This window comes from Vanellus vanellus (assembly GCF_965231255.1).
Source record: "Vanellus vanellus genome assembly, chromosome: 23".
NCBI classification, from domain to species: domain Eukaryota; kingdom Metazoa; phylum Chordata; class Aves; order Charadriiformes; family Charadriidae; genus Vanellus; species Vanellus vanellus.
Window position 1 is genome coordinate 2227655 of NC_138928.1, and position 24237 is coordinate 2251891.

Here is a 24237-nt window from a genome sequence, read left to right on the forward strand (position 1 = left end):
AAAACAGCTTTGGAGCAGGTCTGGCCTTTATTTCCATCTTCAGTGTTGGATATGTTTCAAGGGTTTTCTTGATGAAGCTTGAGAAAGGCATTAGAGTTTGAACAAAGCTGGAAACTAGTGGAATTACTGAAGTGATAACACGAACTTGTACTCAATGAGTGGGGCTGTCACAAATGTGAAGCAACAAAGTAAGAACTGCAAGTTTGATTTTGGCATGTTACAGACTGGTAGAAAAAAAATGAAGGGTCGTAGCTTTGCTTCCAATGCCACTGGCTCACTGCTTATTATCCCTTTCAACAATGGAAAGAGGAAAAGATTAAAAACAACTTGCCCTGAAGTTGGTAAACTGAAGTGACATTTACACGCTGCAGGAAGCTGGTCATGAGTGATGGCAGGGTTGTCCTCCCCTGCCAGGAGGCCACCCACATCCTGCCCAGAAAGGCTTAATTTCATCATTACTGGGGTGCTCATTTCTTCATGTCTGCTGTGCATCCTTTGGAAATGTAGTCTTCAACCCATGAGTTACCATTGTATTCTTATACCCAAACCCTTAATTCTAAAATCAGTTTCAAATTTGAAAAAAAAAAAAAAACCAACCAAAACTGAGAGATTCCAGTTTTCTAAAAACAAAACATTCTAGCAAAATGGTGTTTACTAAGAGGATTTTATTTACACAACACAATGCAAAGATCATTCCATAAAAAGTTGGCTCCCCCAGCAACACACAACACATTTGCCAAATTTTACAGTGCAATTTATTAACAGCTTTTAAATATTTACAGAACACTTTTTCAATGTAGAGGTTAAGGCAGAGTCAGGGCACAGTGATAAGAAACACTTAGTGCAGTTTTGTGCTAGGCATGATACAGAGATGAACTGGCGGCATAACTCATGTTCAGATCCATTGGAAATTCAGATTGGAATTACTCCTAGAAGTCCAGCAACTGCTTACAGCTTAAAAAAAAAAAAAAAAAAAAAAAGAGCTAAAAGATAAACACAACCTCAATATACAAGCCAGCAGCTAAGAAAAATGTTTGGCTGACATGGGAGGTGGAACGGGCATATAAAATCTTAATCTGGTAGCAGTGAAGTATGGATGGATCCTGGAAAGAAGATGATGTACTTTTTTTCCTGGTGTTGGGCAATAGGAAGCGGGCTTACCAGGCAACTGGGGTACAAAACCTACCGCTGGAAGGTGTGTCCAAGAGGACTGTATTCAGAGACATCCGACTTCTACTGAAAGACAACAGGAGTGAGGTACCCAACTGCTCCTTGTGCCTTTGAAAAACTTCACCTTTAGCTCAAAAAGTGAACAATCTGAGGTCTCCGAAGACTTCAAAACACATGCACTAAAAACGCACAATACATAGTACTATATAGGTTTTTTCACAGCGAGTTATCAAAACTTATAAATTGTGTAGCTTCTTCATCTTTGGTATTTATAAATAAAATGCCAGTCCCTTTTAGTGAAGGGATGATAATGCAGCTACTCGAAATCATTTCTTCCTAATCCACAGCAGCTTTCAAGGATCTTGATTTTTTTATTTTTTCATTTTAAGGCAGTATCTAAGCTGTTAGGAATTTTAAAAAATGTTTTCACATTAATACCTCTTAGTTTTCCAATGGTTTATAAGGCAACATTGTCAAATGGTTAGAAGAAACTGCAGGATAAGGAGATGGAGCAGTTGGTATCGATCCTTTGTGAAAAATAATAAAAAGGGAGCAGAAGGTGTTATTACTGACTAGTTGATAAAAAGCCTGATCCTATAAGTCATGACTGCAGTTAGCCCTTATTCATCTGAGTAAGCCCTACTGACTACAGTGATCCTGGTACTTCTAATTAAGGCTATTTTTGCATTTCAGCTCTATGGGATCCAACTGGTATCTAAACTGTTTATGGCAATTCATTAAACTCCTAGGACACATACAAAAAGCACGAGGGCTGGTTAGGGAGAGGATGCTAACGAGTTATCACCCAGTTTTAGCTATATATGGTACTTTCAATCCCCCAATCAGTCCTTCATGATGGCACTCAGTTCAAAAGACATCTAAGTAAAAATTCCCTAAAAGCACCTATCTTAAAAAAAAGGCTTCACTACAAACTCATTTTCTTTCATTTCCTAATCTAGGAAGGTAGGACTAAATATAACTGAAAGCCTTCTTTGTACTTTGAAACACTGCTCTAGCTTTGTTTCTAAACAGCTTTTTATTTTTTTGTCTGTGCCTTGTAATTAGTGTTGAGCACCAATAAAAGTTTGTAAGAATTCAAGGCAATTCAAATTGATACATGCTTTCAGAAACCTCATTCAATTTTTTTTTTTTTTTAAATCTGATTGCAAATTAAAGAGTGGAACCAGGCAGGCCCAAAGGTTTTTGCCACCCATCCCTGGAAGTGTGGAGTTAACTACCAAACAGGTGCCAAGTGGAGCTCGTGGTTATAAAAAAAAAAAATTACCAAAAGCTCAACTGAGGCAGAATCCTCCTTCCCAAGATGCGGTCGTGTTCTGAGAAACACCCAGGCAAGGAAAGGCACTTGGGGGCTCTCCTGGAGAGCCTCCTTGATCATCATTGAATGTACTTCTATAAATTACGCTAGGCAATAATCAAAGAGAGGAGATGGTGGGTTCTACGGCCCCCCAAAAGTGACACCTCCTGAGGCACCGTCTTTTTGGAAGCGTACGGGGACAGATGGCTCAGCCATGCCAGCAAGAGCAGCTCTGGAAGGAAAAGCCAGGGAGGCCTCCATCATCAAGACTCAGAAGAATCTGATACTGTCCTGCTCAAAACCATGAGCAAAAAGGCCACCAGAGATGTGTTTGTCTTTAAACCGATAAAACGTGCAGCAGATCTTAAAAGTGGCCAAAAGGTGGCAGCAGCAGGACCGTACACAAGATTCCCACCAAGGATCAGGTTAAATGAATTTCCCTCCCTCTCTGCCCTAATTCCAGATTCGCTTGTGTTACCAGCTGGAGTTTTTATTATCTGCATCGTTTATAGATCCATCTTTTCATACAGTAACTGAAAACTGTTGGCGCTTGGTGGAGAAAGTGGCCCCGTTTCTCCTATCACTGTCCAGAAAAGAAAAAAAAAAAAAAAAAAAAAAAAGAGGTGTTACACAATTTTTTAATTTAGAAAAAATATTCAATGGCTTGAGGGTCACTGTCTTAGTACCAAAAGTAAAGTGCACCGCAACTGGAGGCCACTGCGACAGAGTTGAGAAATGCTATTCAAGAGGCTTCTGAGCAGCATTATAAAAAACAGCACTACAAACTAAAGTTAAGGCAATACAAGTTGTGTCCTTTTACTGGATAGTTTACTGGAGAGTTGTCTATCTCGAGCTTTAATTATTGCTTTGTTTCCTCTGTACTGAAGTCCTTAGCCGCTGGGAAAACAGCGCTGGCAGAATTGGCAGATCGAGTTTGTCACTTAATGCAAGACTGGCAAAACAGTCCGTATAAACATCCCGTGCTATGCAACGTCAGAGCGAAGGCTTGCTCTCATCTCCCCATGGACTGTACAATCTGGCAAAAAATTTCAAAAGAAAACAAACTCTTGCTCCTGAAGCAGCAAAATGTGCTTGCGGCAGAGATGATGCAAACGTTTTGTGGAATTTTTCAATGGCGCAGAAAGAAAAAATCCTTAGTAACAACCAGGGTCTGTAACAAAACAGAGTCCTGAAGTCTTCTCCAAGAGTTGATAGCCCTCAAGTTTTCTTTAAAAAAAGTTCTTTTGATGGGTATAAACCCAAAGTACAGGAATAGAATTCCACGGTTCAGAAGTTGTCCCAGGTAAAGACTTATTACTTTCCTGCTTTCATATAGGATGGTATTGCTCCTCGGGCTGTCAGACCTTCAAAACGCTTGTAGGTGTAGTTGATAAAAACCCAGTCTTTGTTCTTGTAGTCAGTCTCCGGATGGTTGCTTGTTGCCACTGATGAGACATAGAAAAAATAAAATTACCCTTTGAAGACTGCACAGTTTATTTTCATACAAAACACTGGATGTGGAGCAGGGGAGAGCGCTTCTAAAGAAAGCGGTATCATCAAGCCAGGCATTCGGTTTCACTCTTCAACCCCAGTCAAGAACTGCTGTAACATGTTTAAACACGTGGAGCAGATGTGTGACTATGCTTTGACACATAAATACAAGGTTCCTTTAGAGATTTACACCAAAACACACACCCCCTTCTGTCCCACCCTCTCCCTGCCCCCTATACTACATGTTAGCCACGCTGGCAAGAATTAGCCAGTACTGGGGGCACTCCAGTGCTGGGCTCACAGGTCCGGCTCAGATTTTAATTGCTGGCAGCGCTGCTGCCTCATAGATGCCCTTTCTCAGGCATCCTGCATCATTCACAAATCTGCCTCCTGTGTCCCAAAAGCCAAACTATAGCCTGCACACCCCTGCACCACAAGGCTACCAGCTAACAATTTGAATGTGATAAAAAAAAAAAACCACCAAACTGGCATTTAGTAAGATCCTTTCTCTGATTAACAGGAAAGTTACATTATTCTACTGGAGAAGAGGAAGGATTGTTTACATACAGAATCAAAGCATTTACCTGTTGGTTTAAGGATATCAGATTCTGGAAACTCATCAAAGTTTGAGGTATCATCAATGCTTTTAATTTCTATTGAAATCGCAGCAGGTCTCTCTCTGCCAAGAAGAGCAGTTTCAGCATTAAGATTCCAAAGGCAGAAGAAAGCAGGATTCAGCCACTTTCCATTCCTTAACAGAATCAAAGACTGAAGGTACTTAAACCTTAGCAAGCTTCAGATAAGGAACACAGTCCTCTCACCCACACCTAGACAGAGTAAACGCCAGTCAAGCTGCTCCCTTCTGTTGAACAGGACTAGCTTTAAACAGTCCGTAGAGAAGAGCAGCTTGCTTTTCTGCAAAGCGTCTTACCTGATATGCTCCCAATCTACCCCTTCAAAGAACGGGTTACTCTTTATTTCCTCCACACCAGGTGCACCAATTCTGTGCTCCCATTCACAGCAAAATCTGGGATGGAAGGAAGAATGAAAATGAAGGAAGAATGAAAACGAAAGTATTCCATGCAGAAATGGAACCATTTTCTGAACTGAGACTACTACGGTTTCTTAACATATAAATGGAACAGGTCAAGAACTCCCACTGCAAATCCAACGCACAAAATTACGCTTGGGAACGTCACGTCAAATGCTACAATTCAGATGCGGTATTCTTTCCCAACAGGATAACATGCCCTTTCTATTTCAGGACCAGCGTAGAGCAGGAGAACATATAAAGCCTAAGAAGCTAGACATTTATATTTCTGTCCTGAGAATAGATAAGTGGTTGAAAATATACATGAAAGAGCAAGAGTCAGCATGTGCTGGGATACGTTTGTATGCTCCAGTGCATACAGTGTCAAAACCATTGCTATTGTAAGAAGGTAGCTCTGGCAAAAAGAATAAGTTGCTTCCACGATTAGCTCACAGACAAATAAAGAGCAGAAACATTCTTTTTTTGCCAGACCAACAGCATTTACAAGGGAGCTCCTTTTTAGTCTAGTTCAGTCAGGGCTCCAGTAAATCGCCTCTGAGAGGCAAATGGATTTGACAAGGGAGTTCAGCACTTGATGCACGTGCTTAACAGTATGTCACAACCATCAGGTTTTTTTTTCATGTGAAACAACCTGTAAGAGGTACACAGCACAGTCTGCAAGACAAGAAAATTAGTACTCTATTAACTGGGAAACCATATGGTTGGCACCTTAAAATAAGGTCCTTTGCTTTATCAGATATTGGAACTTCCGGAGGAAATGTGAGAGTCTCTTTCCAATTCATTACTTTCTTATATGTTTCTTGAGGAGTCTCAGAACAGAACGGTGGATAACCTGAAAAGAAAGAAAAATACAGTCCTGTATAAAGCAAAAATAGTTCCTGTTGTTACTGAACTCTACAGTGCAGCAGAACAAACCTCAGAGACCACGCAAGGAGAATCTGACCCCGAGCACATAAATACAGCTGATGTCCTATACCACATTCCTGCTTAAAACTTGTGCACCACCTCTTTCTTACCGATCAACATCTCGTACATGATGACCCCAAGTGACCACCAGTCACAAAGCTTGTTGTAGCCGGTCTGCATGAAAACTTCAGGGGCAATGTAATCCGGAGTACCCACCGTAGAAAAAGCCTGGAACAAATACCACCAGTTATGCATCTTTAGAGAAAACTGCCCAATATGGAAATGGGAACTTATGCAACAACGGTTATTTTGAGGAAGACACCAGATTGTCTCCAAAATCCTTTAGCAAAGTTGCTTAAAGCCCTGATTTTGAGATACGTAGAGACAAAATCGACATGTTAAAAGTCTTAAAATACCGTGAGGGAAATGGGAGAAGGCACCCCTGTCTGTATACACCTTGGAATGGGTCATTAGCCCTTTGTTATATTGAAAGTGGCAAAAACTGTTACTTTTAGCTGAGAGGCATCAGATATCAACGTAAATAATTATGGCAGCGCTATCTCAGGCAAATATGTCACCAGCTGTTCAGCAGATGGATGAAGGACAAACTAGGAGACCCTCCTTTTAAAAGAAAAAGCGTGAATCTTTTTATTCCAGCATTGTTCAGGACTCTGAAATGGATTAATGCCCTTTGAATGCAGCAGCTCAGCAGAGAACATTTCCAAGCAGGTGAAACCTACTTACCAACTGCCGTCTGTTTCTCTTCCAAGTCTCTGCTTTCCTTTTGGAATTCATGTTCTGGAAAGCTAAAGGAGATGATTGGAATACATGTGACTGCATCCTACTGGTCACCCAACATATATTTTTACCCCAAAACCCTTACACTAAAATTGACATCAAAAAAAGGGAGCCAGGGCCTGGGCAGAGAGCCCGTTTGGTGTTCAGCGGTGCTGGTAAGAGGTCACAGTCCCCAGGCGCTCATCGCTGGCCCCTACGGCCAACTTTTCCCACCACAGCAAAGCAGGAGCTATTTGTGGAAGCACACTTTAATTCACCTCACTGAGAACAAGCCACGTCAGCAGAGCTGAACTCGTTAAGCGGCTCAGCCTTGCCTTGCTCAGCCGACCTGGCGCGATCTGAGGAGCACCCACAGAGCGGTCAGCAGCCTCCAGCAGGCAGCCGCAGCCAACAAGAGCAAAGCAAGGGATGTAACCTCTTCCATCGGTACAGATGGTCCCAAAGAGCACATCTGTCAATACCCTAAACCCACCAGCCACCTCCAAACAGTGTAATATTGATTAAATTCGTGGTCCAGAGGAGGCCCCAGAGATGCTGCGAGGGCTGGAGCCCCTCTGCTGGGAGGACAGGCTGAGAGTTGGGGGAGTTCAGCCTGGAGAACAGAAGGCTCTGGGGAGACCTCAGAGCCCCTTCCAGTGCCTAAAGGGGCTCCAGGAGAGCTGGGGAGGGACTTTTTACAAGGGCGTGTAGTGATAGGACAAGAGGGAACGTTTTTACACTGGAAGAGGGGAGATTTAGATGAGGTTTCAGGAAGAAATTCTTTCCTGTGAGCATGATGAGCCCCTGGTGCAGGGTGTCCCGAGAAGCTGTGGCTGCCCCATCCCTGGAGGTGGTCAAGGCCAGGTTGGACGGGGCTCGGAGCAACCAGGGCAGGGGGGTGGACTACGTGGTCTTTAAGGTCCCTTCCAACCCAAACCATTCCATGATTCTATAAAATGTTATAAAGCCTTGCTTTCAGTGATCCATGCTTTCAGTGTTTTTTTTAACTCCGTGATCAGAGTTATGCCTTGAGAAAATTACTGAATATTCAAAGAGACTGTGTGCTTAGTTACTAATTTAAGTAACACATGAGATGGAGCTGGCATCTACCAAGTCCCACTGAGTTTTCACTCAAGATGCAGAGAAAGGCTACCGCAGAGTCTATTTCAAAGACAGACTTCTAGAAATGAAGATGTTTACGTACATTAAAGTAACTAAAATTATTTTTATAAATAAGGTCTACAGAAAAATCGAAGTTACACCTCACGATGCAATGTTATTAGATTTCCCTCTACAGCCTTCTAACCTCACATTGACATGAGTTATGTCAGGTACCGACAGCAAGTACGCAGATACCCTTCTGATGCCAAATAACTTACTGAAGTCACTAGGAAGACTATGGTTCAAGTTTCTGTAGAATTCTGTTCGGTGGGCTTTCTTTAGTCCGGTACACAGACCAAAATCAGAGAGTTTTACGTGGCCCTAGAAACAAACAAACAAAACCAAAATATAAAAACAGTATGAGACGTTATTACTCTCTACTACTACCTGAACCGAGGTTGTAGAGGTGGGGGCTGACCTCTTCTCCCCGGTGACAAGTGACAGGACAAGAGGAAATGGGTTCAAGTTTTGTCAGGGGAGGTTTAGATTGGATATTAGGAAGATTTTTTTCACTGAAAGGGTTATTAAACATTGGCAGAGGCTGCCCAGGGAGGGGGTGGATTCGCCATCCCTGGAGGTGTTTAAAAAAAGGGTAGAGGTGGTACTTGGGGCCGTGGTTTAGCAGTGGTTGTGTCAGGGGAGGGTAATGGTTGGACTTGATGATCTTAAAGGTCCCTTCCAACCTCAGCGGTTCTATGATTCTATGATTATCATAGCAAGTAAAGTTTTCTACCTCTTCCCCTCCCTTTCTCATGTATAATGAATAGATGCGCTCTTTTTGCATTCCGTGTTTTAGCCCAAGACTGGATGCGTACATAAGATCAAGCTATTAACACTTAATCGAGCTATTAATACTTTCCTCCCTGCTGCACAGAGAAAGCCCAGGAACTATTTACTTCAAGAAACCTCTGCTTCTGCGAGCTCCTGACCGCTTCCGAGTGAAAGCGAACGTCCCCAGAGGGAGCTCTGCTCCCTGGGCTGTGCGTTGACTCCAACAAATACAGAGAAACACCTTAAATTCAGGGATTGGATCTGTCCTAGTTCATAACATGCAACCACACCGACTAGGTGCAATTGTCAGATGTAGATATAAAATATACATCCTTTTCAAAGTCCCGAATTTATCTACACCTAGATGTAGACGTACTGAATTACAACGGTAATTCCAACAGTGCATTATCAGCTGGCTCGTGGTAAAGTACAATTATTTACTGTCGGCAAACTTTTTTTTTCCAAACAAGCTAAACTTAAGCAAACTTGTAGTGAGCAATAGGAGGACAGTGAAACAAATCAAGCTTTCTGCAAACTGCCTCCAGTAAGCACCTAGAAGCAGCAGGGTAGACCAGCCAGCCATCAGAAATACATCCTCATTCCCAGGGAGATAACATCTCCCTTTTCAGGCTCGCTAATGGAACAGCTACATCCTTCGCTTTAGAGATGATCACCTACCCGGTAGTTGGCAAGCGCGAGCATAACAGATGTGAGACCCAAAAGGAAACATCTTTGACTGAGGGGAGAACTGAAACTCTGCGTTTTAAATTGCAGCTGAAATAACCAAAAATAACTGAAACAACTGTCAGAAGAGAGCTCATAAGCGAGGGATGAATACAGCTGGAGGTGGAGGAGAGATCTGTCTTGGCTTGTTTTTTTTTTCCCCCAGGAATATGGCAGATATGCCCTCAAAACTAGAAGGAACGGGGCTAAGAAAGAAACACCATCTTCTTTCACAACTGTCAACAGTGGTTCAGGTCAATATGAAAAATTACAAGAGCTATTTACTACTCCGCAGCCGGTGGTTAGTACATACCTTGCTGTCCAGAAGAAGGTTGTCTGGTTTTATGTCCCGATGGATAAAACCCAGCTGATGGATGGAATCGATGGCTAGCACCGTCTCGGCTATATAGAACTGTGTCTCTTCTTCTGTCAGAGTGTCTTTTTTCATCAACAGTGTCATCATATCACCTAGAAGCCACCCCCCCCAAATAGCAAAGGTAAATAAATACAAGCAAACGCGCTCTCGCTAATTTTGAAGACACTTGCAAAGAAAAGAACTAAGTTATTTAAAACCTCAGGAAATCTAAATTGATTTCGTATGAAGTAATACAGTTCCCCAGCACCTCTGGGACACACTCTTTTATTTCCCCTTGTATCACTTGTACTGTAATTGCATAAAACTTACTGAGACGGCTAAATAGTACGGAGTAACAGTATAGAAACATCCCTTAAACAAGAGCCCGCTATGCACTGCCACTCTTCACCACACATCTGAATCACAGATTAAAATAGATACTTTCAGCTACCCAGCTGTTACAAAATCCAGATTGTATTTGTGCATTGTCATCTCAGAAAGAATTCTTGTGGTTTCATTAGTCAAATATATTACGGGCTTTCAGTATAGGTTTCTTCTGAAGCCAATGACAGTAGCATTTTCGTTCAAGGACAAACATCATCATCCTCTAGAAAAAGGACCTTAAAAGTTGCAAGGCAGCTAAAAGCAAAAGGTTAGAAAAATCAAAAGCTGGTTACGTTATGGTTCTGCAGCCAGCCAGTGCACAGTAAGGGTAAGAACTAGCAGAACATTAAAGCCAAGTTTCAAACATCCGTAGCAGAAGACCCCAGCAAATAACCTCCAGCCTGACCCAAAGGGACCCTCATTCCTAAAAGCAGAAGGCTTTACGATGACTTGTTTCTTCCAAAGTAACGTCCAAACACCACTCCTGTGTTTGTAACCCCATACACTCTGGTTCCAGACTACATTTGCCATTAAGGAGTTTGAAATCCCCAAACAAGAGGAAAGCAGTCTTTCCATTTCAGGTAGTTACCTCCAGGCAGGAACTCCATGATAAGGTAGAGGTTTAGCTTGTCCTGAAAACTATAGAACATTTTCACAACCCACAAACTGTCTGCCTCCACTAGAATGTCCCGCTCCGCACGAATATGGCCAACCTGGAGATACACATATGCATTTGATTAATGACAAGTCTGTGATTTATTACGTGCATTTATTTCACAGGCAATTCAAGTACGATGTTGACAAGCATCAAATACTGAAAAGACAGAAGTCAAACTTCTGCGTGAAGGCAGAAACACCATCAAAACCTCAACAGTTTCATCCCTCAGTATTTGCAGGTAATAAAATAGCATAACATGTTCAAAATCCAATCCAAAAGTCATGCTTCTGACAGCAAAAGGGTGAGAATATTTCATTAAACTGCTCTATTTTTCCAGAATCTTTTTTTTCTTCTGATAAATCCCATTGAACACCAACTCCATTTTACTCCTCAGCATGAAGATCTGAAAGACGCTTTTACACGCAAAAGTTTCCACTGGAAAGTTTACGGGGACTTTTGCCTCGGGACATTTACACTTGAGTAAATGTAGTTACTGTGGGACTGTGGCTGCCATATATTTAGACATATGTAGGAAGGCAAGAGAGCACTAACCTCGTTCTTTTAAGCAAAAGCTCAAGCTAGAGAAATTGAAACCACCTTCCTGAACAAGAAGGTTCCATACAGAAAGATAACCCACATTTATGTTTTTATTCTTTCAACTCTTACGGCATTTGCATCCTCTTCAAATCAGAACTGTACAAGTGTTATGGGACACTATGAAAATACTCATCTTAAAACCACTACAGACCACTCCAAAACAGAATTTATTACTGTGGGAAGATTCAGAAGGAGAAACATATGGTTGATTATAAAAACAGGTTCATCCTATATACAAAAATATCTCATTTTTTTATAAAAATATCTAAAGGTTAGATCTCTTGCAACCTAACTCCTCTCTAAACAGTCAGCGTGTCCTTCGGGTATGGCTTCAGCCTGTTCCCACACATTTACACCAAAGCACTAATTTTGCAGTGCCGCATAAAGCTCGTGTGCGAACACGCTGCTGTTTGTTTTTTAAACAAGTACTTTCAGAAATGGAAACCAATTCCTGATTTTATGAACACACACACACGCAGAGGGCTTCATAGATTCATCCCGGTGCTGAAGAAAAATGATTGTCTCAGCCCATTACGTTCCCAGACATACTAGCAGAGGAAAGCCTTAAAAACATTAAAAGCTGCTACTTTATGTCTCCCCAAGTCAGAATTCCAGCAGTCGTATCACTTTGATATTTATGGCTGTTTCCATAAATCAGAAACGCAGTCAAACACCGATCTTGACATCTATATTGAATCATTTGCACATGTGCACATGTACCGTACATCATCGTAAAATGAGGAGGAGGAACATAAATCAGATACATAGAACCATCCTCCTTTTTCACTGGAGAATTACAAACCTAGTCCTTAGAAAAATGCTCTGCTTCCCCCCGTTTCCAAGCAGAAAGTGGGTTCGCTCCTGCCTTGCTTCAGACTGAGGAGCCTCTTGGAAAAGAGCGTTACAATTGCAGCTTCCAGGCAGACTACGCAAGGTTGAGAGACTTGAAAGACTAAGAGGTTGGGTGAAACACTGTTCTGAGCATTCACTTACATACAGTAGCGCATAACTACTTCTGTATCCCTATATACATTCCTTAAACTCCTGCATTGTTACAAGGAATGTTTAAAAAAAGGAGAAAAAAAAAAAAAAAAAAAAAAGACTTGGAAGAGCCCACTAGAAGACAGGTCCTTATGAATTCGTATGAGATTCTTCTGACCTATTTCCTCCATCAAAAATGGGGAAAAACACCCACACGATTTTTTAGCTAGTAAACCGAGACCACAGATGCCTATTCCTCCTCTCCACACATCACAGTTCCCTCCCGCAGTCAGGTCAAACACGGACGGGAGCATTGCTGCTCAGGGTGGCTATTCACCTGCTCTTTCTCAAGCATATCGGCTTTACGGAGTATTTTCATTGCATAAACGTGTCCCGTATCTTTCTTCTGGACGAGTCGCACCTAGGAAATACACAAAAATTTGAGTCAAAGATAGAGCATTATCACTACAACTCTTGACAAGTGTAGGTATGGAGCCCAAAAAGCATTACATAGTGCACAGTAAAGGCAAACAAGTTCTGTTAATTCTAAGAGATGAAATCATGTTAATAGAGATGACCCACTGAGCAATCATACACCTAAGGCAGATGGTCCAAAGCCCCTTTCTCTGGAGAAGGCCACCAGGAGATGGCCCTCAGCCTCTCCTCGTAAGAGAGATGCTCCGGTCCCCTCATCATCTCCATAGCCCTTTGCTGGACTTTCTCCAGCAGTTCCCTGTCCTTCCTGACCCGGGGAGCCCCGAACTGGACACAGCGCTCCAGATGTGGCCTCCCTGGGGCAGAGCAGAGGGGGGGGATGACCTCCCTCCACCTGCTGGCCACACTCTGCTTGATGCCCCCCAGGATGCCATTGGCCTTCTTGGCCACCAGGGCACATTGCTGGCTTGTGGGCATCCTGTTGGCCACCAGGACTCCCAGGTCCCTTCCCACAGAGCTGCTCTCCAGCAGGTCAGCCCCCGACCTGTACTGGTGCAGGGGGTTACTCCTCCCCAGATGCAGCACCCTACACTTGCCCATGTTGAATTTCATTAGGTTAAAGCTTTAAAGCCTTAAAGCACGTAATGTTTTTAAACCAGCATTTAGTAGGCATAAAGACAGATGCACGTGACTGTTAAGCTAAAAAAAAAAAATCAATCTGCGGTTGTTACAACATTTATCCTTCGCTTGTGTAAACTGTGTGACTTTAACAAATACCAGTGCCATTTAAAAATGCTTTTAGTCATCTCTTCTGGACTTACCTCTCCGAATGCTCCTCTGCCTATTACTTTTAAAGACTCAAAGTCTTCCAAACCAAGCCTTGTTCTCTTTAGGCGAAGAAACTCAGTTTCCTTTTGTGCATGCGCTGATCTCCGGATTCTTTTCTAGAGTTTAGGAAAAAAACCAGAGTGAGAATTCTGCTCCACAGAGATCACAGCAATTCCAAGTAAAGATCCCAGATCTCCGTTTATAAAAGAAAATCATTTGTATTTAACTCTTAAGGTAATTTTCCCATATTCATTACCTCTTCATCTTTTAAGCCTTCTTCTTCCATCATTTGTTCTAGCTTCTTTTGTCTATAGCAGAGACAAATTAGAAAAATAAAGGTGGTTTCGTTAACGTCCTTTCTTAATCACATGTACATATCCCACACCTCTGCTCTGTGCTTGCTGCGAAAGGAGGCTGTAACGTCAGCAAATAACAACTGTAAATGATATATAAGGGACAATCAGACATGAGATTAATTTTGAAGAGTCTAATATTACAGCTTTACCATTCCAGCCTACTCAATTCTCTTTAATTTTGACAATCTAAACCTGTCTCGAGTTTCATGTCTTATTCGAGTGTATGTTTTCGTTGTATAGGCACACAGATTAAGGAGATCTAGGTTCAATTCTTGTCTCTCTCTTCGACAGCTGGGCAAGTCACTTAAGGCCGGAGCCATAATAAATATTTAAGCACCAAAGCCTCACTTACTCCAGGGAGAATTGGCCATCTACACATCTCTGTGGATCCGTACTGTAATTTCTCTGCATCTCAAATTCATCACATGCAAAATGAGAAAAGTTACTCTCTATTTCCTAATACCTGAGATACTTAAAATATTTGGGAAGAGGAAACCTGTCTGTACACATTCTCCCCCCTTAAAGAACCAGAAATATTTCCAGCCTTGGTAAAAACATTATTATTTGGGAGCAAAAAAAGAAGGGAAACAAGACTTCAGGGGCCATCTGTTACGATTACCCTCTGGCAACTCTTTCCCAGCACTGATCGCATTAATAACTGGCTGAACTGGGAGTGGTGCTTGGGGACTTTTCCATCTCCATGTGTGTTTTTATTGGTATAACATTACAAACGTACTAAAAAATTCTTTCTCTTTATGCAAGTCATTCTTCGCAAGATCCTCTTCCTGTCTCCTGTGCCACTACGCAGCTGCTGCGACGCGATAATATTTTGGGTTATCACTTCCACCATCAGGCACATTTTAAATCGCTTTGCCCTTATTGAAGTACCCCGTGAGCACTGTCCGGTCACCTCCTCCCACACTCAACGCCGCGACTCCAGTAGCAGGCGGCGACTGCTGCGGAATTAAACAGCTCAGCATGACCACGCGATGCTGAAATTCCCCCAAACAGCCTTAATAGGTCCTATCTGCACTTCAGCGTACATTTCGTCAACACCATTTAAATTCCAAATTCCACATCCACGCACATGTATTGTTAAAAAAAGCCAAACATGTAACTTCTAAAGTCGAGGATGTTTGTTCAGTCTTGATCCTAAACAGAAAAAAAACCTGTCATCGAGGTTTCGGGAGTAGACAATAGCGCTCATAATAAAAAGCAAGAGCTATGCAAAGAGAGAGAAAGGAATTAAATCGGTGATATTTTCTGTTGGGATTAGGCCTCCATCTCTCCTTACTAATTTGAAGCTTTGAGGAAAAGATGTATGCGAGTTAGTATTTATTTCTAAATTGCTTCCTCATTTCTGCAGTTATTGTAGTTCACGGGATCCCTCTTGGATGCAGTTAGGGTTTTGGCAGCACGGCTGCAAAGCGAACGAACACTGAACCGTCTCGAAAATTGTGATTATAGACTACATGGCGAGTTGGGAGAACATCAGAAGCCCCAGCACTACAACTTGAGGGTATTCAGCAAATTAGAGGGTTCCAGCCGGAGGAAAGTAAAAGCAATACTTCTCAGTTAAATCGCGTATTATATTTTGACCGATATATTTACGGAGACGCCGTGGGTTCCGCTAACTCCCAGAGAAGACGTTAGCATTAAGTGACAGTCCTCACAGCAATCCCTCACTGTCTTGGAAAAGGTTATCTTCCTTTAGCAGCTGACTCGATCACCCACTATAATCCAAAGTGAAAGTGATGCTGTAGAATGAGTTTTAAACATTACAACCGGGGACATAAAATGGGGAGAGGCGGGATAAACATTCGTAAACGGCACTTCAGAATCATACTCGAATGATCCCGAGCACATCCCAAAGTCAGTTCCTACTTAGTCACATATGTTTTTTTAAAAACCTGGTAACAGTCGTATCACTTTTACATTTCAATTAATTTCAGAAGAAACTCCAAAAGCTCCAGCCTGAACGACCGCGGGATTCCAAAGCCCGGGAGCTGCCTGCGGATGCTCGTGCCAGGCCCATCTCAGGAGCTTCGGTACCCGCTCAGCTAAAAACACTCTAGTTCCACTTTGGCTCCAGAAAACTAAATGCGGTTAATACGTATTTTTGGCTCTTACCCAGTTTGGAGAGGAAGCAAGAAAGATTTTTACCTCATCTCTCGTTCCTCATGCTGTGCAATGAGATTGCTGTAGAAGTTTTCCAACGTCACCTTTGTCATCGTAACTCGCTCCTTGGTGTGATTACTCATGGACGAGCACGGCGTTGGGCCTGTCATTGCCATGGCTAGTGAAAAAGGGAGGGAACATTTAACGTTATAAATGACAAATAACCTTCAAACAAGAGCTGCAATCAGTTCAGCGATGCTGAATCACAGATTTAAGATTTTTAACAACAAACGCGGACAGCCCAGCTGTTTAAACGAAGCAGAGAAAAGTCTTACAAAATAAAAGGTACAAGTCAAACTTCCTGTTTTGAACATTTTTGATCTGAAAATAAGAGGGAAGGAAACTTGAGAAACACGATGCCTCAAAAACCACAATTTCAGGCAGTACTGCAAGTGTTTATTTCTCCCAATATATATTTTATCTGTAACAAATTGTTAAAAATTCAGAAACATCCCACTTAAGCATCTAATCCCCGAGTTCCTCTTCCTTCGACCCTTGCAGAAATCCCTCCATCACTCGCCCGTCCTCTCCTCTGCTGTGAAATTTATCAAAACCCTCAGAGTCATCTCATAACATGGCAATCCAGGAAGGAGGAAAATAAGGGATTTCGTTGCATTTAAGCACTCTCGCTTTTACTAGATGCTTTCATGCGGAAAACTGGCAAAATCCAGAGGACCGCTGCCTTTGAACAAATTGTAGTTTAAGGAAAAAACCCTCTAGTGTAAGTATCCTACATTTACATATGACATTATGTGTCAGAGAATGCCACTTCCAACCGGCAGCACAGCTTCAGGGCATATTTTACTTTCTAAAAATGCATTAAAATGCAAAGATTCCAAGTGTAAAGCTACCTCTGAGTCTAGTTCTCCCGGTCACAACGTAACTTGCCGTAAGGTAACCGAGTTTTGCAACTATTACTAGAAATTGCAGCCCAGCGTAGGTGCCACACGCGCTTCCCGTTTTTACGACGCCGGGGCGCTGCCAACATTTTACGAGTTATTTTTTTTCTGTTTGCTTTTTGCAGATCTTTTTACAAGGCATCGTTATCGTGCCTTTGCAAATCGCCTCCTTTACAGACACCAGCTATTTTGTTCGCCGCATTTACAGGCTCGTTCACGGGAAAGCCAAAGTGGGAGCCGGTAGGAACCTCCAGCTGTGCGCGGTTTTGGGGATGGAGCTGCGTCTTTACGGAGGAGCAGCTCCGAGTGACACCATGTAAGTGGCAGGTCGCGTTCTGCGGGCACAGGAGATGGCACGTTCCATCCCAGCCCGCTGGTTTTCACTTCCTAAGGAACAGAATATGAAAATTATCTGACCGACCCCAGTTCCAAGGGGGGTGCGGCCAAAATATAAAAGGGAAGAGGAAGAAAAGGGAAAGTAACCGGCTGGAAAGCGGCAGCGCCGGACTACCTGTTGGTGTTCGGGAGCCCTTTGTAGGGGGAGCCCAGCGACACCCACTGCGACGATCGGGTGGTGCCGGGGAGGGATGCTCCGGTCCCCGGGCTCCACCGGAGCCGTTCGGGGGCCAGGCAGCCCCCGGGGGCGGCGGCTCCGCTGCCCTTCGTGCGGCCCGACCCGCCGGGCTGGCGGAGGGGCCCGACAGCATCACCGGAAAGGGACAAAAGGGGCCCAAACTCCCCCGACACACACCGAGGGGGAGGAGGGTGTCCTCGCCGCCCCCGGGCCCTCGCCGCTGGAGGGACCCCGCTGCCAGCCCCACCGGAGCCGGGGGAGGGCCGGCCCTCGCTCCCCCCCACCGGGAGCGGCAAAGGGCCCCGGGGGGAGGAAGGCAGGATCGCGGGGAGAGAATACGGAGCACCGGGCGGAGGGGACACGGGGATCGCCACGGCAACGAGGCGGGGGCGGCTTACCGGAGCCCCCCGGGAGGGGGGGACGGCGAGGAGCTAAAGGCGACGGCGGGGTCCCAGCGCCGACCGAGTCAGACGAAACGCTTGCGGAGAGGCGGGACGGAACTGGCGGGTGGGGTCGGGTGGGGTGGGGGGACGGGGCGACCGGAGCCCCCGCGCCGCTACCGCCGCCCCCCGCACCGACGGAGACCCAGACGGGACAAGCGCCCCAGGGACCGCTAGGGCAGCGCGCATGCGCCACCATCCTGCCGGCCCCGCCCTCTGCCCGAGGGGGCGGGGCTACCGCGCCACACCCTCTCCCGCCAGCGGCGCATGCGCATGGAGGCCGGGCGCCGGCGTGGGGAGGGTGATGCGCGCTCTGGCGCATGCGCGATGCGCTGATGGGGCGCGGGCGCCGCTGAGGGAAGAGGTGCGGGCCCGGCTGCGGGGAGGGCGGCTGCATCCACCCATTTTATTTTGCTTTTTCTCCATTGGGCCTGGCCGGAGGTACCAAGCCGCGGGGTGCCGGCCTGCCTGCGTTGCTCCCACAGGCCTGGGGAGCCGTTGTGGGGAGGAGGGATGGAAGGCAGGCAGGCAGGCAGGCCGGCCTCCTCCCCGCCATGGCGCAGAGACCTGGGGCTTAGCAGAACACCCTCTCACCTCCCCGTCCGCCCCGCGGGGCACGGCAGGGTGGGTTTTCCCTATCCCCACGGGGTACCGATGCAGTGGGTCACCATGTGGTGACCGCTGGGGTGAGGCGTACTCGGGGACAGGTGCCCCCACGATCACTTTAGCCTCGCCAGGCTCAGGAGAGGGTCCCTCGGGCTGTGAGGAGGCCACAAGCGCGAGGGCAGAGGGAGTGATCCACAGCGATTTCCCAGAGGGTTGAGGGTGTCATTGTCAGGTCCCCTGGGTGTCATCCCCTGGCTCTGAGGTCTGGCACAGCCTGGAGGTGGGCTTGGGGAAGGGCTCCCACGTCCTAGCCCAGCAAACTCCTGGCTTGGGCAGTATAGCCCATTTGCATCTCGGCCGTTTCTGCTCTTTAGGGGCATCTGAAACCATCGGTATCAGTAATGGTTTGTGTGGCCTTGGGAATCTTAACGGGGAGCTTTGAGGAATGGCATGACAAAAGAAATGTAATTCCGTACCCATCCCAGATAATGTGGAGGTATTAGCAAAAGAGAGTTTTGCTTCATTTTACTTACATTTCCACCAAAAAACAAGCAAGTGGAATTCAGAGGGTGAAAAGGGGTTTTATTGTTAACAACATCAAGGAGTTCCTGGGGTTTAATCACTAAGAAATACCTTCTGCAAATGCAGTTGAAGTCTATGAGCAACAGGAATTTCAGGATTTAAAACAGCATGTATAGTCCCTACGTGATGGAAATGCTGATATATTTGTAGCACACATGACATATAATTTCTGAAAGATTAATTTTGCAATTAAACTGGACCTTGCTTTGCTTAGACAGAGCCGGTCACTTTGCTGTTAAAGGTGAATAGCAAAATCATGTGCTGCCTCTTTCAGGAAACACAGATGGCCTCGTGAAGCTGGTTTTCTGCCGAGAAAACTTGATACGCTGTGGGAGCTCTTGGAGAAGATTTCACCTGAACAAAGAAAAGGTAGGAAGTCTTGAAACAAAAGGCTCAAACAGGGACCCTAGAAGCTGATTCTCATCTCTTCCCCCAGTGTGTCTAGGGCTTCAGCTGGGAGCAGGGAGATCGCTGCCAACTTCTACCTCTGTGGCCTGGCAAAAAGTTTGCCACCCTGAAGGAAAACCTGAGAGATGAGAGACTTAAAACATTCTGTAAGCTGGAGAAATAGCAAAAAACCTTTGGAATTAAAAGTATAAGGAAAGTCATTCCTGGTGCAGAGCAGGGCAGAACTGCAGGCAGGTGTGAAACAGAAGAGAATCTGTATGAGGACGTAACTGCTTCTTCATGAGTCAAACCATTAGACTGCAGATGAGCCTGTGAATATGCAGATTAATGAGCCAAACTTCCTGCTACATGTGGGCTACAGGAGCTACAAAGAGCTGCATAAGGTAGGAGGGAGGGCCCAGGGACAGACAGAGAGATTTCTGGCCTGTGACAAATGACCCCATCTCACAATCACAGTACATGGGCTGCCTGTGGGGGGAGAACCGGGTCCTTACAAGGGTCTCTATTCAACATCTAGGAGTAGTTAATGGAACAAATGGATATAGTTTTTCTTTTGCGATTCACCTTTGCGCTAGAGCTTTTCCTTACAACATCACACATCTAAAGCAATGGATGGACTGAGCTGGATTGAGGCTAGTGGGAAATGCTCTGTGGCTGGCTGCTAGGATTGCTCTTGGTGCCCAGCTCTTTGATTTGAAGGAGGTTGAAAAGGTCTTGTGGGTTCCAGTTACCCTTTGGGGTCTTCTCATACTGCAGCAAATCGAGCTGCTTTAATGGGGGGAAGCCCTGCTCTTTTTCCATCAGTTCCAGCAGCTGCTTCATCAGGCTTGAAGTCTCGTCAGTGCTGATGCTGTTGTAGAGATCTGAGGGATCTTGGCTCTTCTGCGAATCCCACATGCCATTTGAAAGCGAAATATCCCTGCTGCTGGCTGTGTGCACGCTACCTAGGGCATTGTGGAGCCACATCAGGCGCTTCAGCCCTTGAAACGCCCTCCCTTTGTCATGCATGAGCTGATGCTCCGTCACCGCTCTTTTACTGCAAGGGGAAGAAAGAGTTAGTTAGGAACCGAGCAGAGCCAGATCCAAGCTGATCTGCATCCATCAATCTTAGATGCTTCTCTAAGCTGAGGAAGGAGCACTGGTAGTGTCTCCAGACCGTGTGGAGAACAGTCCCAAGGCAAGACTGGTAGCGCTGGTGCCCCTGGCCAACGTGACCCTTGCCAAGCCCTCAGCGTGCGCGCTCCCAGGCAGGCTAGCGTTGGCAGCCTGGGAGGCAGCCAGGCAGCTGCTTCCAGAAGACGGGAAGCTGAAACACTAAGCCATTCCCAAAAGGTATACCTTGAATCACCTTTTTTTTCCTTTTTGGCTTAAATACCAGCCTAAAATTCCATTTTCGTAACCTTAGTATTCTAGGATTTTAGGGATTGATTCTTTCCTTCCAGAGCTGTACATCAGGAGTAATCTAACTGAAATCAGCGGTGTCCACGAAATGAAAATAAATCCTTATTTTCTTCAGATATACCAAAAATGTTAAGCGAAATATGACTGGGGAGGGCAGGCTAATTCTGAGATGCAAATATTTCTGGATTTCAAGCTGTTTAGATAAGAAATAAGTGCAGCTATAGCCTCCCACTGCAGATTTGGATCTGAATGGGAACATAAATATGGATGTGCCATTTCCATGGCTTGCGTTGAACATCCTTAGATGGTTTGCTACACTGTTTAAAAGCATCAACTGAAATGTGGTATATGTTATGCATCTAAAAATGCAATTGGTCTAATTTTATACTCCATACAGGACAACATAAAATGTTGCTGTATCAAATGTATAGAATTTTCCTTCCACTATGCCCTGGAGTAAACGACAGCAGTGGAGAATACAGCCCATTAAATCAAAGGCAAGCAGTCTTCTAACGATATTAAATAAAAGGATGATGTTGCTTACTTTTCAGTGTCTTGACATGTTGCAAAACAGGCAAAAAAAAGAATTGCCAAAAATGTAACCATCTGCAGAGATCTCTGGGGCAGGAACATTTTCTCTCTTCTTTAAATCTGCTCCACGGGACAAGAAGCTGACAGGATGATCAAAAATCTTTTTTTCCTCTGTTCTTTCTTTCACCTGACAAAATGAATTTCAGCCTTTAAGCACTGATAAAAGTGGAGCATTGTACTATGCTACATCATCCCAGGAACTCCCAGAACATCAGACATGTGGATTTGTAACGTAGGCCAGTAAAAGATGAATAGATTTCATAGTATATTTCTCCATTGCCTTGTTAAGAGTCCTAATCACCTTTTCCACTATTGCTTCTCAATATACTACTTCCCACTCTTGTGCATTTGCAAGCACAGGAGGTTATTTCCTTTAGAACTGACAAGAGACCTTCCTGATAAAAACTTAGCAGAAATTTAACAAAAAGATCAGGATTGTTGCCTAAGACATCCGTCACAGTTTTCAAAAAGAGTTTAAGACTGACCCGTGCAGAGCAAGTTAAAAGGTGTACACAGCCCCAGGATTCAGACATATAATAATACAACCTTTTCCACAAGCAGTACGAGTGCTGACATCCAAATCTGCCACTGCATGAACATGGTATTAGACTGATAGCGGGTTTCTTTTCTCTTAAAAAGTGGATTTCTGGCTTAGGGAAGTGACAACTAGGAAATGCAATTGTGCAATGATTATTTTCATCTACGTTATAACTGCATTCAGTTCTGTCTCTGCTCCTGCCATTGGTACGCCTCTGTCTACCATCCTTTTGAGCCCACTGCTCCTTTAATGCCAGGTCTATCGTTAAAATTTCTGCATTTTTTACACTAATGACTCTACCCTGCTTTTAGGATTGGCTCCAGCCTGTCCCTTTAGTTATTTACAAGCAAATCCTGTATTAACTGTTACATCAAAACCAGATGGACAACAAAACAAAAGTTGCAGCATTTAAATTGTTATGTAAGAAAGTAAAGATATGTACCCATATAATGAAGCTACTAATTTTTTGAAGAAATATTTCTTTTTGTGCAGAAGCAGCTTGGGTTAATAAAAAACTCAGCATCTGCTCAAATGACTTTTCTTTACACTAACTTGAATTGTCAGTGACTGGATAGAAAGGCAAATTATACATTTGGTTGTAAAAAATAAGCTTGTTCTTAATAAAGTCTACTCCACTAATTTGTGAGTAATTTTCTTGGACAGTATGCTCCAATTAAACTAGACATGAAAGAGCAAACAGGTACTAGTTCCAATTTACAATTTTCTGGTTTAAATACAGATACATACACATAAATATACATCTAGATATGTGTGTATTTACATGCTATATGATATTTTCAATTATGCTAATGTAGAACTCCTGCTCATACATCATGGATAACTATGCTTTCCTATTGTGATCAACAATAAACTATGTATTAATTAAAAGCATCTTCCAGTTACAAAAGTAACATTATCTACTTACTGATGATCTTATAGAGATCACGATGAAGTTCTGATCTGCGCAGATGTGTCTCCTTTGCCAGTCTTCTCACAACGTTCCAGTTGCAATGACGACGACTGCCTTTCACCTTCTTTTATACCTGCCCAGAAACCACAGAAACAATAGAAATGATCTCTACAGCACTTTGTGACTAAGACCTTTCCTCTTGTGTCAGTGAAATGAGACAGCTCCCTGTCTCTAGCCATAATAAATCTTGGATTCTAAAATGTTTTGTTCAGCTGTGACTAAGGAAAAGATCACAAGTTTGTGGACAGTATCTTACTCCTTTGCTGGCTCTCCTCTTCCATGAGAACTTTGTATTCTTACACAGCAGTCCTGTGCTCCAAAACGATGGAAAAGGGATATTCAAACCTGTTGTTCCAGGTTTGATCAGGAAAAACATCTCTGGTATGCAAAAGAGGTCTCTCTCCTTCACTGTCTGCATAGACCCATGTATAGGACACTACTGTTACATAGGAGGAATCTAAAATCAACACCACTGATGAACTCTGTAATGCCAGTTATCAGACAATCAGCAAAATGGGACAGTTACTCACAGAAAATCTGAGGAGCTGGTAAATAAGATCCCACTGGATTTTAATGTTCCATTCAAATTTCATTTAAATCCATTGATTGTACAGTAAACATACTTGCTTTAAATCTTGGAAACTGGGGAGATATGGAGAAGACTTATCAACTGACTAAACAATAAAAATGCAAGTAGTAGCTCAGGCAAAAAGCCAAATTCTGATATGCTTTGAAACCATACGAGTTGATGCCCTGTGAGGTTCGGTACTCACTTTAAGATCTCTAACCAGGTAATTTCAATAGAATTTGGATAGTCAGGATGTGGCTGGACCGCTTGGCTGCAACACTAGGCTATTTAAGAGGACCAGTTCCTATTTCTCAAAGTGAAAGAAAGTGAATGTATTTGTCACTCGTGAGGAAAAATTCCCTGGAAGGATTGAAGAGGTAATTTGCTTACTGTTACCAGAAGCTACCGGTTCCTTTCACAGCCATTCCCTCCTGTTAAACCCAGTCTCAGGTGAACACAAACACATTGTCCAAAGGGAGGCAGGCCCTATTAGCAGTGTCCGCACGATCTCATCTATTCTCGC

General features: G+C 44.0%; 2 protein-coding genes and 1 long non-coding RNA gene across 9 annotated transcripts in view; 2 read left to right on the forward strand and 1 right to left on the reverse strand.

Annotated features, from left to right (window-relative positions):
* KCTD20 (potassium channel tetramerization domain containing 20) overlaps positions 1-13793 on the forward strand; it is a 43599-nt gene extending 29806 nt beyond the window's left edge. For 6 of the 7 annotated variants that reach the window (XR_014269972.1, XR_014269973.1, XR_014269974.1 and 3 more), the window contains one exon: positions 10885-11205. The gene's annotated coding sequence lies outside the window, so the exon portion shown is untranslated. Of the gene's footprint in view, positions 1-10884; positions 11206-13723 lie in introns of those variants that run through there. The other variant, XR_014269977.1, reaches the window with a different exon arrangement.
* STK38 (serine/threonine kinase 38) lies at positions 147-18109 on the reverse strand. The gene is made up of 14 exons (XM_082494383.1): positions 18009-18109; positions 16123-16255; positions 13860-13911; positions 13597-13719; positions 12678-12761; positions 10694-10817; positions 9679-9833; positions 8090-8192; positions 6678-6739; positions 6044-6161; positions 5736-5859; positions 4908-5003; positions 4561-4655; positions 147-3930 (listed from the first exon to the last, which is right to left on the reverse strand). Exons 2-14 carry the CDS (start codon positions 16251-16253, stop codon positions 3800-3802), a joined length of 1398 nt encoding a protein of 465 aa, XP_082350509.1. The 5' UTR covers positions 16254-16255; positions 18009-18109; the 3' UTR covers positions 147-3799.
* On the forward strand, positions 17268-23316 carry LOC309680699. The gene is made up of 3 exons (XR_014269979.1): positions 17268-17352; positions 19513-19607; positions 23116-23316. It is a non-coding gene; the product is annotated as an uncharacterized lncRNA (long non-coding RNA).
* The last annotated feature ends 921 nt before the right edge of the window (positions 23317-24237 follow it).

Coding starts and splice junctions, on each gene's coding strand:
- STK38 (XM_082494383.1), bottom strand. CDS start 16,253: ATGGCAATGACAGGCCCAACGCCGTGCTCGTCCATGAGTAATCACACC. Junction 12,762..13,596: donor GCAGAGGAGCATTCGGAGAG/GTAAGTCCAGAA, acceptor TGTATTTCCTAG/GTGCGACTCGTCCAGAAGAA. Junction 3,931..4,560: donor TGATATCCTTAAACCAACAG/GTAAATGCTTTG, acceptor ATGTCTCATCAG/TGGCAACAAGCAACCATCCG.